The sequence below is a fragment of the Sceloporus undulatus genome, chromosome 7 (genome assembly GCF_019175285.1).
Source record: "Sceloporus undulatus isolate JIND9_A2432 ecotype Alabama chromosome 7, SceUnd_v1.1, whole genome shotgun sequence".
Lineage (NCBI taxonomy): Eukaryota > Metazoa > Chordata > Lepidosauria > Squamata > Phrynosomatidae > Sceloporus > Sceloporus undulatus.
In genome coordinates, this window is record NC_056528.1 from 11,636,532 (window position 1) to 11,647,367 (window position 10,836).

Sequence of the window (10,836 nt, forward strand, 5' to 3'; positions counted from 1 at the left end):
TTGATATCTATAGGAGTGTATTTAGCTTGTATTTGTTCATGACCTTCATTTTTCTCAAATATCCTCCATTTTGCGGTGCCTCGTCTTCCTTTGCGGCTGGGACACCTGTTCGCCCTGTGGCCACTGGATGCTAGGCATTGTACTGTAGTCTGCAGGAACACAACTCTTTCCTTTGCATCTTGCTTGCACAAAGGCTTTCCAATGCATGAGGCGACGCAGGATGCTGTGTGTGGTGGTCCTCTGGTCCGATTGTGAGGTTTATAGCCTTGCAAGAGAAATGGAAACCTTCCAAACTAAGGTGAATAATGGTCCTGGGTCAAGGGCTTCGCTTGGAGCCCTGCCTTTGCTTCTGGGAGCCTTTCGATAGACGGAAAGGTCCAGCAATGGAGCCAATGGCCTCCAGAAGTGGGGTGTCTTTGGGGAGAGTCTGGACGCTCTTCCTGAAAACGGAGCACTGAGTCGGAGTTGCTGACCTCTGGGTTCCCTCCCAAATTGGGCCACTAGGATTCCCAGAGTGGTCAGCCTGATTCAGCCAACTGGTCACTGGACATCATCATCATCATCATCATCATCCTCATTGTCCCTTTTCTAGTGGTCAGTTTGGTTCCAGTCGCCTTGCAGGTTCCCAGCGTGTCTGGAGGGTCAGCTGTTGCAAAGGCCAAAGGTCCAGGGCTCCCGGCTGCGGCCGTGTCTCCAAACAAAGCCCTATGTCTGTTTGCTTTTAGAGAGGGTCATGGTTTTGAAAGAAGAGGCCACAAGGCTTGACCTTTGGACCCAGGTGGCGAAGGCGCACAGGAGCGTATGATGCGCAACAAAGCGCTTTTCCAAGTGGGGTGCGTTGTGATGCAGTGAGCCAGTGTTTTTGTGGCCTTTGTGGACTTGGACACATTTCTGGCCTGCTGTGGACTTGGCCGGGAAACCGCCTCGGTTTGCAAAGTCTGTGCCGCTGCGGGGCATTAGTTTTGGCCACAGGGCCTTGGGCCGCTCAGTCGGCGTTGTTGTGTTATTTTCCACATTCCTCCTCTCTCTTGCGTAACTGTCAGCAGGGAGAGAACTAGAGCTCTCTCTGACCATAAATAGAACTCCGGCCGCCGGAGTCCCTCCTTGGCTTGCACTTTGTTCGGCTTCACAAGTGACCGCAAGTGGACACAGGAAGGACAGCAACGCCAGCCATGCAGAGCGGCCTCCTGGCCTTCTGGGGCCTCGCCCTCGTCTCCTTGGTCCAGGCCCAGGCCCAGGTTCCAGTCCAAGCCGACTTCCAGCAAGGACAGGTAAGCGGACCCTCCAAAAGTGGCATTTGAAGGATTGCATTGCAGCTCCCAGCATCCCCTGTAGAGCCCTGCTGGCACCAGGATTCTGGGAGTTATATTTCAAAAAGGTGACCTTTCCAAACTTGGGAAAGTTGCTCTGCTGCAAAGCTGGGGAAGAGTGGCTTTTGGGGATTGCAGCTCCCAGCATCCCCTGTGGTTACTTTTTCGGGATGATAACTCCCAGAACCCCCTGCCTGCAAGGTGTCTGGACATAGTGACCAGAGACTGTGGTATATATAGTCTTAAAAATTAAATCTACTCTTAGATACGGCTTTGAAAATGGCAGGAAAATCAACAAGCTCCAGAATGAGCTCTTTGGCCCCTTTTTTGTCTTGGATTCATCAAATGTTATCCTGTTCATCTCCCACTTTTCTATGCGTTTCCTCCCCTCCTTTTCTCACAAGTGGAAAACTATAATTATAATATGATATTCATTTATAATACACTGCAATACAGTATTATAGTATAATGTCTCCATTATATCATGCTGGATTATACTGTATTCTGTTCTGTTATATAACGTAATAAGAGATGTCCAAGCAAAGCGAACAAAGAAAGACGTTCATTGCACTTGGAAAGGGTACTTTTATGTCTCAAAATCCAATATTTGGGGTGTTTTGGGCACCTATTTTGTGTAGAATATATTGTTCCCTTTCCAAAACACAAATTCTCTTTTCCATCGCAATGGAAAAGAAAGAGCAAAAAGGATCCAGAACGGTATCCAAGGCCTTTTAAATGGAAAGGTCTTTGCATTCCTTATGGAAAACATATCCAGGGCTGGCCATGTTGGCAGCATAGCAAAGTACAGCAGCACCCAAAATCCCCCCCCCCCCCAAGCCTTATGGAAGGATAGCTGGGAGGGTCTAAGACCTCTCCCCAAAAGGTATCCAAACTTGGGCAGACTCATATGGAAAAATGCATGGGTGCAAATGTGCAAACGTGTCCAAAGGAGATGTGGGAAAATGCACTCTTGCAAATGTGCAAACATGGCAGGAATATTCTGATCTGAATATTGACGTATGATTTATGGCATGATTTATGCCTGGATTTATGCCATGATTTATGGTAAGGGAATATATGCATATGTTAGATATCTGACAAGACAACATGAATGGTTTATGGCTGTCAAACTGTGATTTATGACCCGTGTACAGATAAATAAAGCTGTGGCTTTTTATTACCCACTAAAGGCGAATGGACTGCTTTGCACCAGAGCAAAAATGCTTGCAAAGGTGTGACGGTGCCCAAAGGAGATGGAAAAATGCATACTTACAAATGTACAAACGTCCAGAGGAGATGGAAAAATGCATGCATACAGATGTGCCAACGAGACAGGGGAAAATGCACACTTGCAAATGTGCAAAGGTGCCCAGAGGATGCCTTGGTTCTTTCAGGTGAGATGGATGGCAAAAGCAAAGGTCCACCCTCCTTGTCTTTCTCTCTCTGTCTCTAGTTCTTGGGGCGATGGTTCAGCGTTGGCTTTGCCTCCAATTCCCGCTGGTTCCAGGAGAAGAAGTCCTCCATGAAGATGTGCTCCACGGAAGTCACTCCGACAAGCGACGGAGACCTGGAGGTCATCTCCACTTACCCAAAGTAAGGAACCCAAGTGGCCAAGCTCTCCAAATTTTGCAATGCTGCTTTCCTGGTGTTGCAAAGTGCCACTTTGGTTATTGTCGAGTGTTGTGCCACTGAGTTACTTTTAAAAATGCAATGCCTCAAAGACCCCAAGATGCTGATTCTGGAGACCCCTTTCTTCATCCTCTCTTCCAGGGGAGACAAATGCGAGACGAGGAAAAGCCTCTTCGTCCGGACGGAGGAACCGGGGCGCTTCAGCTACACAAGTTCTTGTAAGTAAGGGATGGACCGGCTCCTAGGAGAGCAATGACATCCTTTTTTTCTCTTCCTTTCCTTCCAAAAGAAAGAGAGGGCCAGATCAGATTGCCTTTGCAGAGCTTTTGTAGAGCCTCTGGTTCCATGAAAATGTCCTTCTTTGTCTCCCCAAAAACGAGTGCATTTGCACTTCTCAGTCATTGCACTTGAACTTGATCCCACTGGGATTTGTAGTCTAGGGACAGGCACACATTAAAGAATCCCATTACACACAAACACACTCAACAACAACAAGAGCAGTGTATTTTGCTAGAAAATTATATATATATATATAATTTGCTAGCAAAATACACTGCTCTTGTTGTTCTTTTCTGCATAATGCTCATGGTTGTTCTTTTCTGCATAATATCCTGGGATTTTGTGTGCGCTGCAAATGAAATTTTGTGCAGAAAAGACCCCACAATGCAAATAATCTCATGTTTGGTGACGGTTTCCATCCGTCCTCCTCTGCTCCAATTCCAGATTCGGGAACCACTTCGGACGTTCGCGTGGTGGAGACCAACTACCATGAGTACGCCTTGCTCTTTGCCCAGAAGGTCAAGGATGGTCAGACATCCACCTGGGTGACCCTCTATGGTAGGTGAACCCATGCCTCTTGCCTACGGACAGCCATGCCTTGGCTGACTCTGGTCCACAGAGACCCCCCTGCCATGGCCAGGCCCTGGCATCTCCCTGGCACCTCTCCCTTTTCTCCCTTTCTCCATTCGATGGCCCTCTTGTTTTCTGTAGGGAGAAGCAAGGAGCTGAGACCAGAGCTGCTGGAGAAGTTCACCCGACTGGCTTTGGAGCAGGGCTTGACCCGGGAGAACATCCTCCTCCTTCCCAGGACAGGTGAGGCACCAAAGGGATGGCAGCGGTCAGTGGGGGCTTGGAGGGGGCCTTCCTCAATGGCAAAAGGGGGTTTGGGGGGGTGGCCTTTGGGGGTCCCCTCCAGATCTAGGAGTCTGCCTTCTGGATGGCAGAAGGGAATTGGGATGGGCCATGCTACCTAGTAAGGTTTCTGCTTACTTCCATGAGGCTCACAAAACTACAATTTCCAAAATTACACATCATGAAGTCGCGGCAGCTAAAGCGGTGTCAGAGTGGATTGTTTTCCCAATGCGGATGCAGCCAAGGCGTGCGACTGGCGGTTTTGGTTAAGGACCGTCCCCCAATTGATTGATTGATTATCCTACTTTCTCCCAGATGGTAACCAAGGCAGCTCACAATACGGATTAAAACAGCACCCGAGAATTAAAACATTGCGATAATACGGTTTGAAAGCAGTTAGGGAAATCGCAACACGGCTCTCAAACTTTGGTCCTCCGGTTGTTTTGGACTTCAGCTCCCAGAATTCCTGTGGCTTCTGGGATTTGGAGTCTGCAACACCGATAGAGGACCAAGGTTTGGGATCCAGAAAGTGTTTGGACCCTCCTTCTTGACCCCTTTCCCTTTCTTTTCCCCAACAGACCTCTGCATACAGGATTCGGTGTAGGTGAGTCGGGCACAAAAATCTGTGGATATGGGGAGTTGATGGTAAATAGAGAATAGAAAAATACTCAATTGTGTTTCTCCTCCCTGTCCCTCTTTTCTTCGTTTTCCAGTTGAAAACGCATCACTTGGAAGGAAGAAGGACCAAGCTCAGCCTTTAGTCTGCGATCCTGGGGGTTTCCAGCCATTGACCAGAATAGCAAACCTCCCCACCAACATCTTCCTTTCAATCCCGACATTCTCCCTTTATTCTCCCTAATCTGTAGCAACCTGTTTTGGTTAAGAATAAAAAGAATTCAAAAGGAGAAATGCAAACTCTTGGGTTGTGGCCTCAGTTGGATCTTTTGGGGGATGTGGGAGCATCTATGAAGGTGGTTGGAAGGAGACATCGCAACATTGAACATCCATTTATTCCTTGCATTGCTAGGAAAGGTCTCTTTTCCGTCCAGATTTGTGTTGGTTCTCCCACTTGTTGCTATTCCAAATTATGATGCAAAAGCATCTTTGGCCCTAACTCAGGTCAATGGTTTTAAATCCTCTCTGTCCAGGAAATCTGTCTCTTCTTTTCAAGAAAGGGATTACCTTTTGAAGGCAAGATCACCAAATGTGCATTTAGCATCCTTGTCTGCTTTGCAGATGAGGCATTTGATACCCTGGGATTATTGGAGGCTGAATGAGGGATTTAGATAAAGGTTGGGTCTTTTTGCAAAGTTGCAAGCGCTTTTGCTCCCCATTGAAGCCGGGTGGGTTGCGGGTGCGGATCCTGGGAATGGTCCCCAAAATCAGGCTGCATTGCTCTAATCCGGTTTTGCTCACCCCAGAGACACCAGAACTTTTGAAATCCACCATTTTCTATCTTTTGGGAATGCAGTTTTCCAGCAGGAAAGTTAAAGCATTAAGTGCCATTGCTCCCACAAGGTTTGCATATTAGGCAAAACGGATCAGAAAAACACACACACAATTGAAAGAAACACACAGACAGACAAATCTGTGCTGATTTGGATAAAATCATGGAATTGTACAGTTGGCAGAGAACGTAAGTGTCATACAGTCCTTTCTGCCACGCAGGAATACAGAGGACCCTAGAGTCAGAAGGGACCCTAAGGGCTATACAGTCCGACCCACCTTCCGCCATGCAGAAATATATAGGTTCCTAGAGGACATACATAGATAGGAATACATAGATCCTAAGACACCCATCCAAACTCCAAAGATGGAGACCCAACTGCCCTCCGAAGTACTCCATATCCCATATTCCACCCTCAAACAGTTCTTACAACCAAAGCTTTTAAGAGAAGAACAACTGTGGGATCTGTTCTGCCATAGAGAGGCACATTTGCCCAATAACACACAATGTCCTGGCAATGGAAATATCTGGGCCTTTTTTTGAGGGGTTTTTTCTTTCACCTAATCCTCTGGCTTCCCCTTCCTTTCTGCCAAGGCCTTGCCCCACCGAGTGCCACCTTAATCCCACTTAATGCCTTAATGAACGTGGCATTGAGGGATGCCAGCTCCCCTCCCGGACCCATGCTTGCAAAAAGGGTTATGCAACTGATGGGGAGGGAAGCCAAATGGGGGATTATGGGTTGCCCAATACCAGGGCGAAAGAGGTATAAATCAGGGCGTCTCCAAGTCTCTGGAGTCCATTCTCTTTGTGCCTTTTGGGAGCGAGGAAGATGGCCGTCCCACTGGTCAGCCTTGGCATGGCTCTGCTTTGGGCGCTTTGTGCTCAGGCCAAGGTCGCGGTGCAACCAGATTTCGACCTTGAGAAGGTATCCCCCGGGGAAAAGCAGTGGGGAACATGAGTCCACTCCTCTGCATCAACCCTAACTTTTTTGGCTGCAAGGTTGAGGGTGCTCAAAGCTCAGGCATATTGTCTCTGGGGGAAGAGTGTTATTATATTTTAGGATTACAATGCTCAGCAGTCCTAAAATGCTATAACTAAGCTGTTGTGGTTGTATGCCTTCATGCATGGAATGCAAAAAGTGGTGCACGCCTTCATGCATGGGATGAAATATGCATTGCACATCTTCATGCACAGGATGCAAAAAGTGTTGCACGCCTTCATCCATGGATGCAATACATGTTGCATGTCTTCATGCATGGGATGCAATATGTGTTGCATGCCTTCATCCATGGTTGGGCCACTCTCTGGCCAGACTGACCCCCGTCCCTCCAGTTTTCAGGGACCTGGCATGTGATGGCGGGGGCCTCCGACTGCGCCATCTTCCAGAGCATGAAGGACATCATGACCACCTCCGCCGCCATCATCCAACCCCTTCCCAACGGAGACATGCAATTCCAGACCGGATATCCTCTGTAAGTATCCCTCGGGAGCCCCTTTGCTGGTCAAGGATGGCCATTATACTGTCCAGGGGAACGTCAGGGAAGGGGCAGATTTGCTCTGGGCTTCGATCCGAACTTTAAAGGGAGGTGCTCAACCTGGGTCTCTAAACCAAGGAGTCCTTCCTAAGCTATACTGATGGACATAGAGACCTGCAGAGATTCATTCTTTGTTGTCCAAAAGAAAATTGGGGAAATATGCCAAGAGCCCAGGACATTTCTTTCCCTGTTTTTCTTCTCTTTTTATCTTTTAGACCTGAAGAATGCAAGAAAATAGAGATGCATTTTAAGAAGACGGAGCAGCCGGGACGCTTCACAAACGACGGTACGCACCGCCTTTCAATTTGCCCAAGGACTCAGTGCCCAATGATATTATTAAATTATTTATAATAATATAAATATTTAATAATAATAATAATAACTATAAATAGGTTGAGTAACTAATTGGCTAGTTTATATTTCCTATTGGGGGTATTGCACTGTAGAAATAATGCACTTTGACACCACTTTAATTGCTACGGCTCCATGCTACAGAATTCTGGGATTCCTAGTTTTGTGATACAGAAAACCAGACCTTTCTGCAAGAAAGGCCAAAGGTCTTGTAAAAGTACAGATCCCAGTTTTCCAGCCGTGGCAGCGAACGTGGCTCCAAACCGCATCATTTCTCCAATGCAGATGCATCCTTAGAAATGATTTTTTTCCAAAATGTGGGCAAAGGAGAAATTGCTTTTTAAAGAAGTCATTTTGCAAGGTCTGATGGAACTAAATGGACTCCTGACCATTTCTTCCTGCAGAGCATGGCAAGAAAGACCTTCGCGTGATGGAGACGGACTACGTATCTTTTGCCGTCCTTTACGTCTGGAAGGAGGCCGAAGGGGAGCCCAGCAGCTCCACCGTCCAGCTGCTCAGTTAAGTGTCCTAAGGCCGGACCTTTGGCCCCAGTGTCCATCTCGCTTCAAGACTTTGCAATGGCCCACACCTTCCAGCATTTTGCAGATGGAAACTGGGCTGCATGACGGTTGTGGGGTCAAGAGAGCAAAAGCTATTAATGGGGAAATACATGCACACTTTGGTGGAGCCATTGCTTGCCATCTTAAAAGGTAAGCAATGTGTTTGCGATTCTGTCCTAATACCGATCTTCTCCGGATTACAGCCCGAACTCCAGAAGTGACTCCGGAGATGGTGGAGAGGTTCAAGGTGCATTATCACAGCGTTGGGCTCCCCGATGACATGATGGTCATGCTCCCCAAATCTGGTGAGTAGAAGACATCCAGGGGTCAGTTTCCTCTCCATTTGGATCCAGAAGGACCCCCTTCATGAAGACTTTGCCACGATGGCTCCCCAAAACACACCTTTGTGCACCCTTTTGCTCATTTGTCTTTCCCTTTGCTTTGCAGATGTATGTTTCAAGGCTCTCAGGTGAGTTGGAGACGCTTTGCAAAACTGGGAAATGCTTGCATGCTTGGAAAACCCAAAAGTACAACCCATCCCTTTTGTTGTTGTTTTTGCAGTGGCTGAAGAGGGCCAATGCTTCTTCCCAAACTTGTTCCTGGCAGACGCTCCTTGGATCCAGAAACCAAGACCAGCACCAGCCATTCCTCCTTTGCCTTTCCTGCAAGCTGGGAACATCCTCACACCATCCCTTTCCTGCTGAATAATAATAATCGTCATAATAAAGTTTGATATATATATATATTACTTTGCAAGTGGTGTATATTTTTGCAATTCGCATTGGGAGCAGAGAAGATAAGGAACTTCTCTTCTGGCCATCTCCAAGAAGTAATGTTCCAAGCGCCAACTGAGCATGGGCTGCACATTTGCACTGAATGCAATACATGCACTGAATGCAATTGACATGATGCACAAAGGTGCCCAGGCCTTCCTTGTAAGAAAAATGCCAAAACGTCTTATTCCCCCCCCATCACCACCATCAATAAACCCATTCTATGTGCAAATTTGGACAAAACCAGTTTCCTTCCACCTAAACAGCCAGGTTTTAATATGGTTTGAACTTGGTGCAAGAACGAAAGCAACATTGGTGCCAATCTGGACTATCTAAAGGGAGGATATTCTGTTTCCTAACCCAAATGGTTCCCAAACTTTGTTCCTCCAAATGAATTAACTTCAGCTCCCAGAATTCCTAGTGTGGCAATGGGAGATGGCAATGGAAACATCTGGAGGAGCCACGTTTGTGTGCACCATTGTCCTAAAAGCAGAACTCAGGCTTGGGGTTTTGCTATTTTTCTCCTGATCCCTGCAAATCTGCACAACGTTTTGCCCTGGTTTGGGGTTAAGAGGGACAGGCTTTTCCTAGTCATTAGCTCACCAGCTTGAAATGACTTGTTGACATGACTTGTGTGTTGTGTGCAATTGTGCTATAGACGCACAAACCCATTTCGGCCTTGTGCCAATGCAAATGCCATCCCCGTGTTTTCCCCTAGAGCTGCGATGGTCCAGGTCCAAAAGCATGCCCATGCCAACAATAATGGTTGCTATCTGCATTTCGCACCCGTGTCCGGTGGGCATGGGAAGCTGGAGGGGAGCCAAGCTGATAAAACCGGAGGATCCTCCGAAGACTGAGCCTGCGAATATCCTTTTTGGAAGGAGAAGGGACCAAGCACACTCCCTCCAAGATGAAGGTCTGGTTGTTGATGGGGATGATGGTCTTTCTTTGCACCATCCGAGCCGCGGCTTATGATACAGACCATTGCAACCCAGAACAGGTAAATAAACCCAGGCTGCAACCTTTGCAAGGAAAGGGCAGGGATCCTTCAGGTTTGCTCTGAGTCTCCCCCCAAACTAACTTATTTGGGGGGAAGGGTCTCTAGAAATGCTCCTTTCTGTTCAAAGGGCTCCATACTCAGTGCATGAATGACATCCTTGGAAAACTGAGATGATGTACCTCCCTAGGAGTTTCATGCAGCCTCAGCTGAAATTTCTTGTGTATGGACAAGTGTGCAGTTATGCTATAGACATTCAAACCTAGGCATCTCATGCGTCCGCATTTGCAGTTCTGTGCAGACAAGTGTGCAATTATACTAAAAGTAGGGTCTCTTCCATGTGACACAACTATAGAGTTACAATTCCACTCAAACCGCTATAAATGCCAGCGTTTGGAAGGAAGGCTGTCTAATGAGGTTTTGATCATATTGTAATGCTTAGGTTTAATCTGTATGAAAAAAAAGGGAAGAGGACTGGTCAGTGGAAGCGAAACACCCATCATCCTTTTCCAGGGTTAAGGAACGGTATATATTTGCATTTACTGAATGCTTTGCCATGAGGTGGTCTCCATCCGCTTTGCCAAGTCAGCCTTGCCACTTCTCTTCTCTATCTTCCTATTTTGACTTGGTCCTCCTCATAGCACCTCCTCTTGGCTGCATCTTACCCCAAATTCCTCGTCCTCCTTGTTCTTACTCCAGGTAGTAGGGGACTGGCACATCCTGGCCTTTGCCACGGACTGCAAGGTGCTGATGAAGTACCTGGACAACATGGAGATGATGGTGGCCAGCATTGACCGCCAGGAGGACGGCCATTTCAAGATCACCTCCTCCGTCCCGACGTAAGCACCAAAACCCTCGTCCTCTCCGTCCCCATCACTGCTCCCCCAGCCACAAATGGCACAAAGTCACGCTATTGTTATTATTATTATTATTGCATAACGATGGTCAAATACAACTGTCAGGAATTCTGGGAGTTGAAGTCCGGACATCTGGAGGACCACAGTTTGGGAACCATTGCCCTGCTTTCAATTCAGAGAGATGCTGGGGAAAATAAAAGGAAGAATGTTTTGACTTCTGTTTTATTTTGAGCCACTTTATAGCCA

At 47.3% G+C, this 10,836-nt stretch overlaps 3 protein-coding genes across 3 annotated transcripts in view; all 3 read left to right on the forward strand.

Annotated features, from left to right (window-relative positions):
- Positions 1 to 755: 755 nt before the first annotated feature.
- Positions 756 to 4,985, forward strand: LOC121936589 (lipocalin-like). The gene is made up of 7 exons (XM_042478932.1): positions 756 to 1,271; positions 2,764 to 2,903; positions 3,081 to 3,157; positions 3,663 to 3,776; positions 3,930 to 4,031; positions 4,649 to 4,674; positions 4,784 to 4,985. Exons 1-6 carry the CDS (start codon positions 1,173 to 1,175, stop codon positions 4,672 to 4,674), a joined length of 558 nt encoding a protein of 185 aa, XP_042334866.1. The 5' UTR covers positions 756 to 1,172; the 3' UTR covers positions 4,784 to 4,985.
- A 140-nt stretch (positions 4,986 to 5,125) lies between these two features.
- Positions 5,126 to 8,700, forward strand: LOC121936592 (lipocalin-15-like). The gene is made up of 7 exons (XM_042478935.1): positions 5,126 to 6,442; positions 6,850 to 6,989; positions 7,268 to 7,338; positions 7,808 to 7,921; positions 8,167 to 8,268; positions 8,411 to 8,432; positions 8,525 to 8,700. The coding sequence occupies exons 1-7, from the start codon at positions 6,347 to 6,349 to the stop codon at positions 8,529 to 8,531; spliced, it is 552 nt and encodes a 183-aa protein (XP_042334869.1). The 5' UTR covers positions 5,126 to 6,346; the 3' UTR covers positions 8,532 to 8,700.
- Positions 8,701 to 9,646: 946 nt separating this feature from the next.
- LOC121936435 overlaps positions 9,647 to 10,836 on the forward strand; it is a 6,675-nt gene continuing 5,485 nt past the window's right edge. Inside the window, exons 1-2 of the mRNA XM_042478676.1 lie at positions 9,647 to 9,736; positions 10,433 to 10,572. Coding sequence (XP_042334610.1) covers positions 9,647 to 9,736; positions 10,433 to 10,572 — 230 coding nt within the window. The remainder of the gene's footprint in view (positions 9,737 to 10,432; positions 10,573 to 10,836) is intronic.

What these genes read in the sequence shown, in the direction of transcription:
- LOC121936589 (XM_042478932.1), top strand. Translation starts at nt 1,173, where the DNA reads ATGCAGAGCGGCCTCCTGGCCTTCTGGGGCCTCGCCCTCGTCTCCTTG. An exon ending in CTTCAGCTACACAAGTTCTT is followed by an intron (nt 3,158 to 3,662) that starts GTAAGTAAGGGA and finishes CTCCAATTCCAG; the next exon opens with ATTCGGGAACCACTTCGGAC. An exon ending in CCTCCTCCTTCCCAGGACAG is followed by an intron (nt 4,032 to 4,648) that starts GTGAGGCACCAA and finishes TTTCCCCAACAG; the next exon opens with ACCTCTGCATACAGGATTCG.
- LOC121936592 (XM_042478935.1), top strand. Translation starts at nt 6,347, where the DNA reads ATGGCCGTCCCACTGGTCAGCCTTGGCATGGCTCTGCTTTGGGCGCTT. An exon ending in CAGATTTCGACCTTGAGAAG is followed by an intron (nt 6,443 to 6,849) that starts GTATCCCCCGGG and finishes CCGTCCCTCCAG; the next exon opens with TTTTCAGGGACCTGGCATGT. An exon ending in TTCCAGACCGGATATCCTCT is followed by an intron (nt 6,990 to 7,267) that starts GTAAGTATCCCT and finishes TTTATCTTTTAG; the next exon opens with ACCTGAAGAATGCAAGAAAA.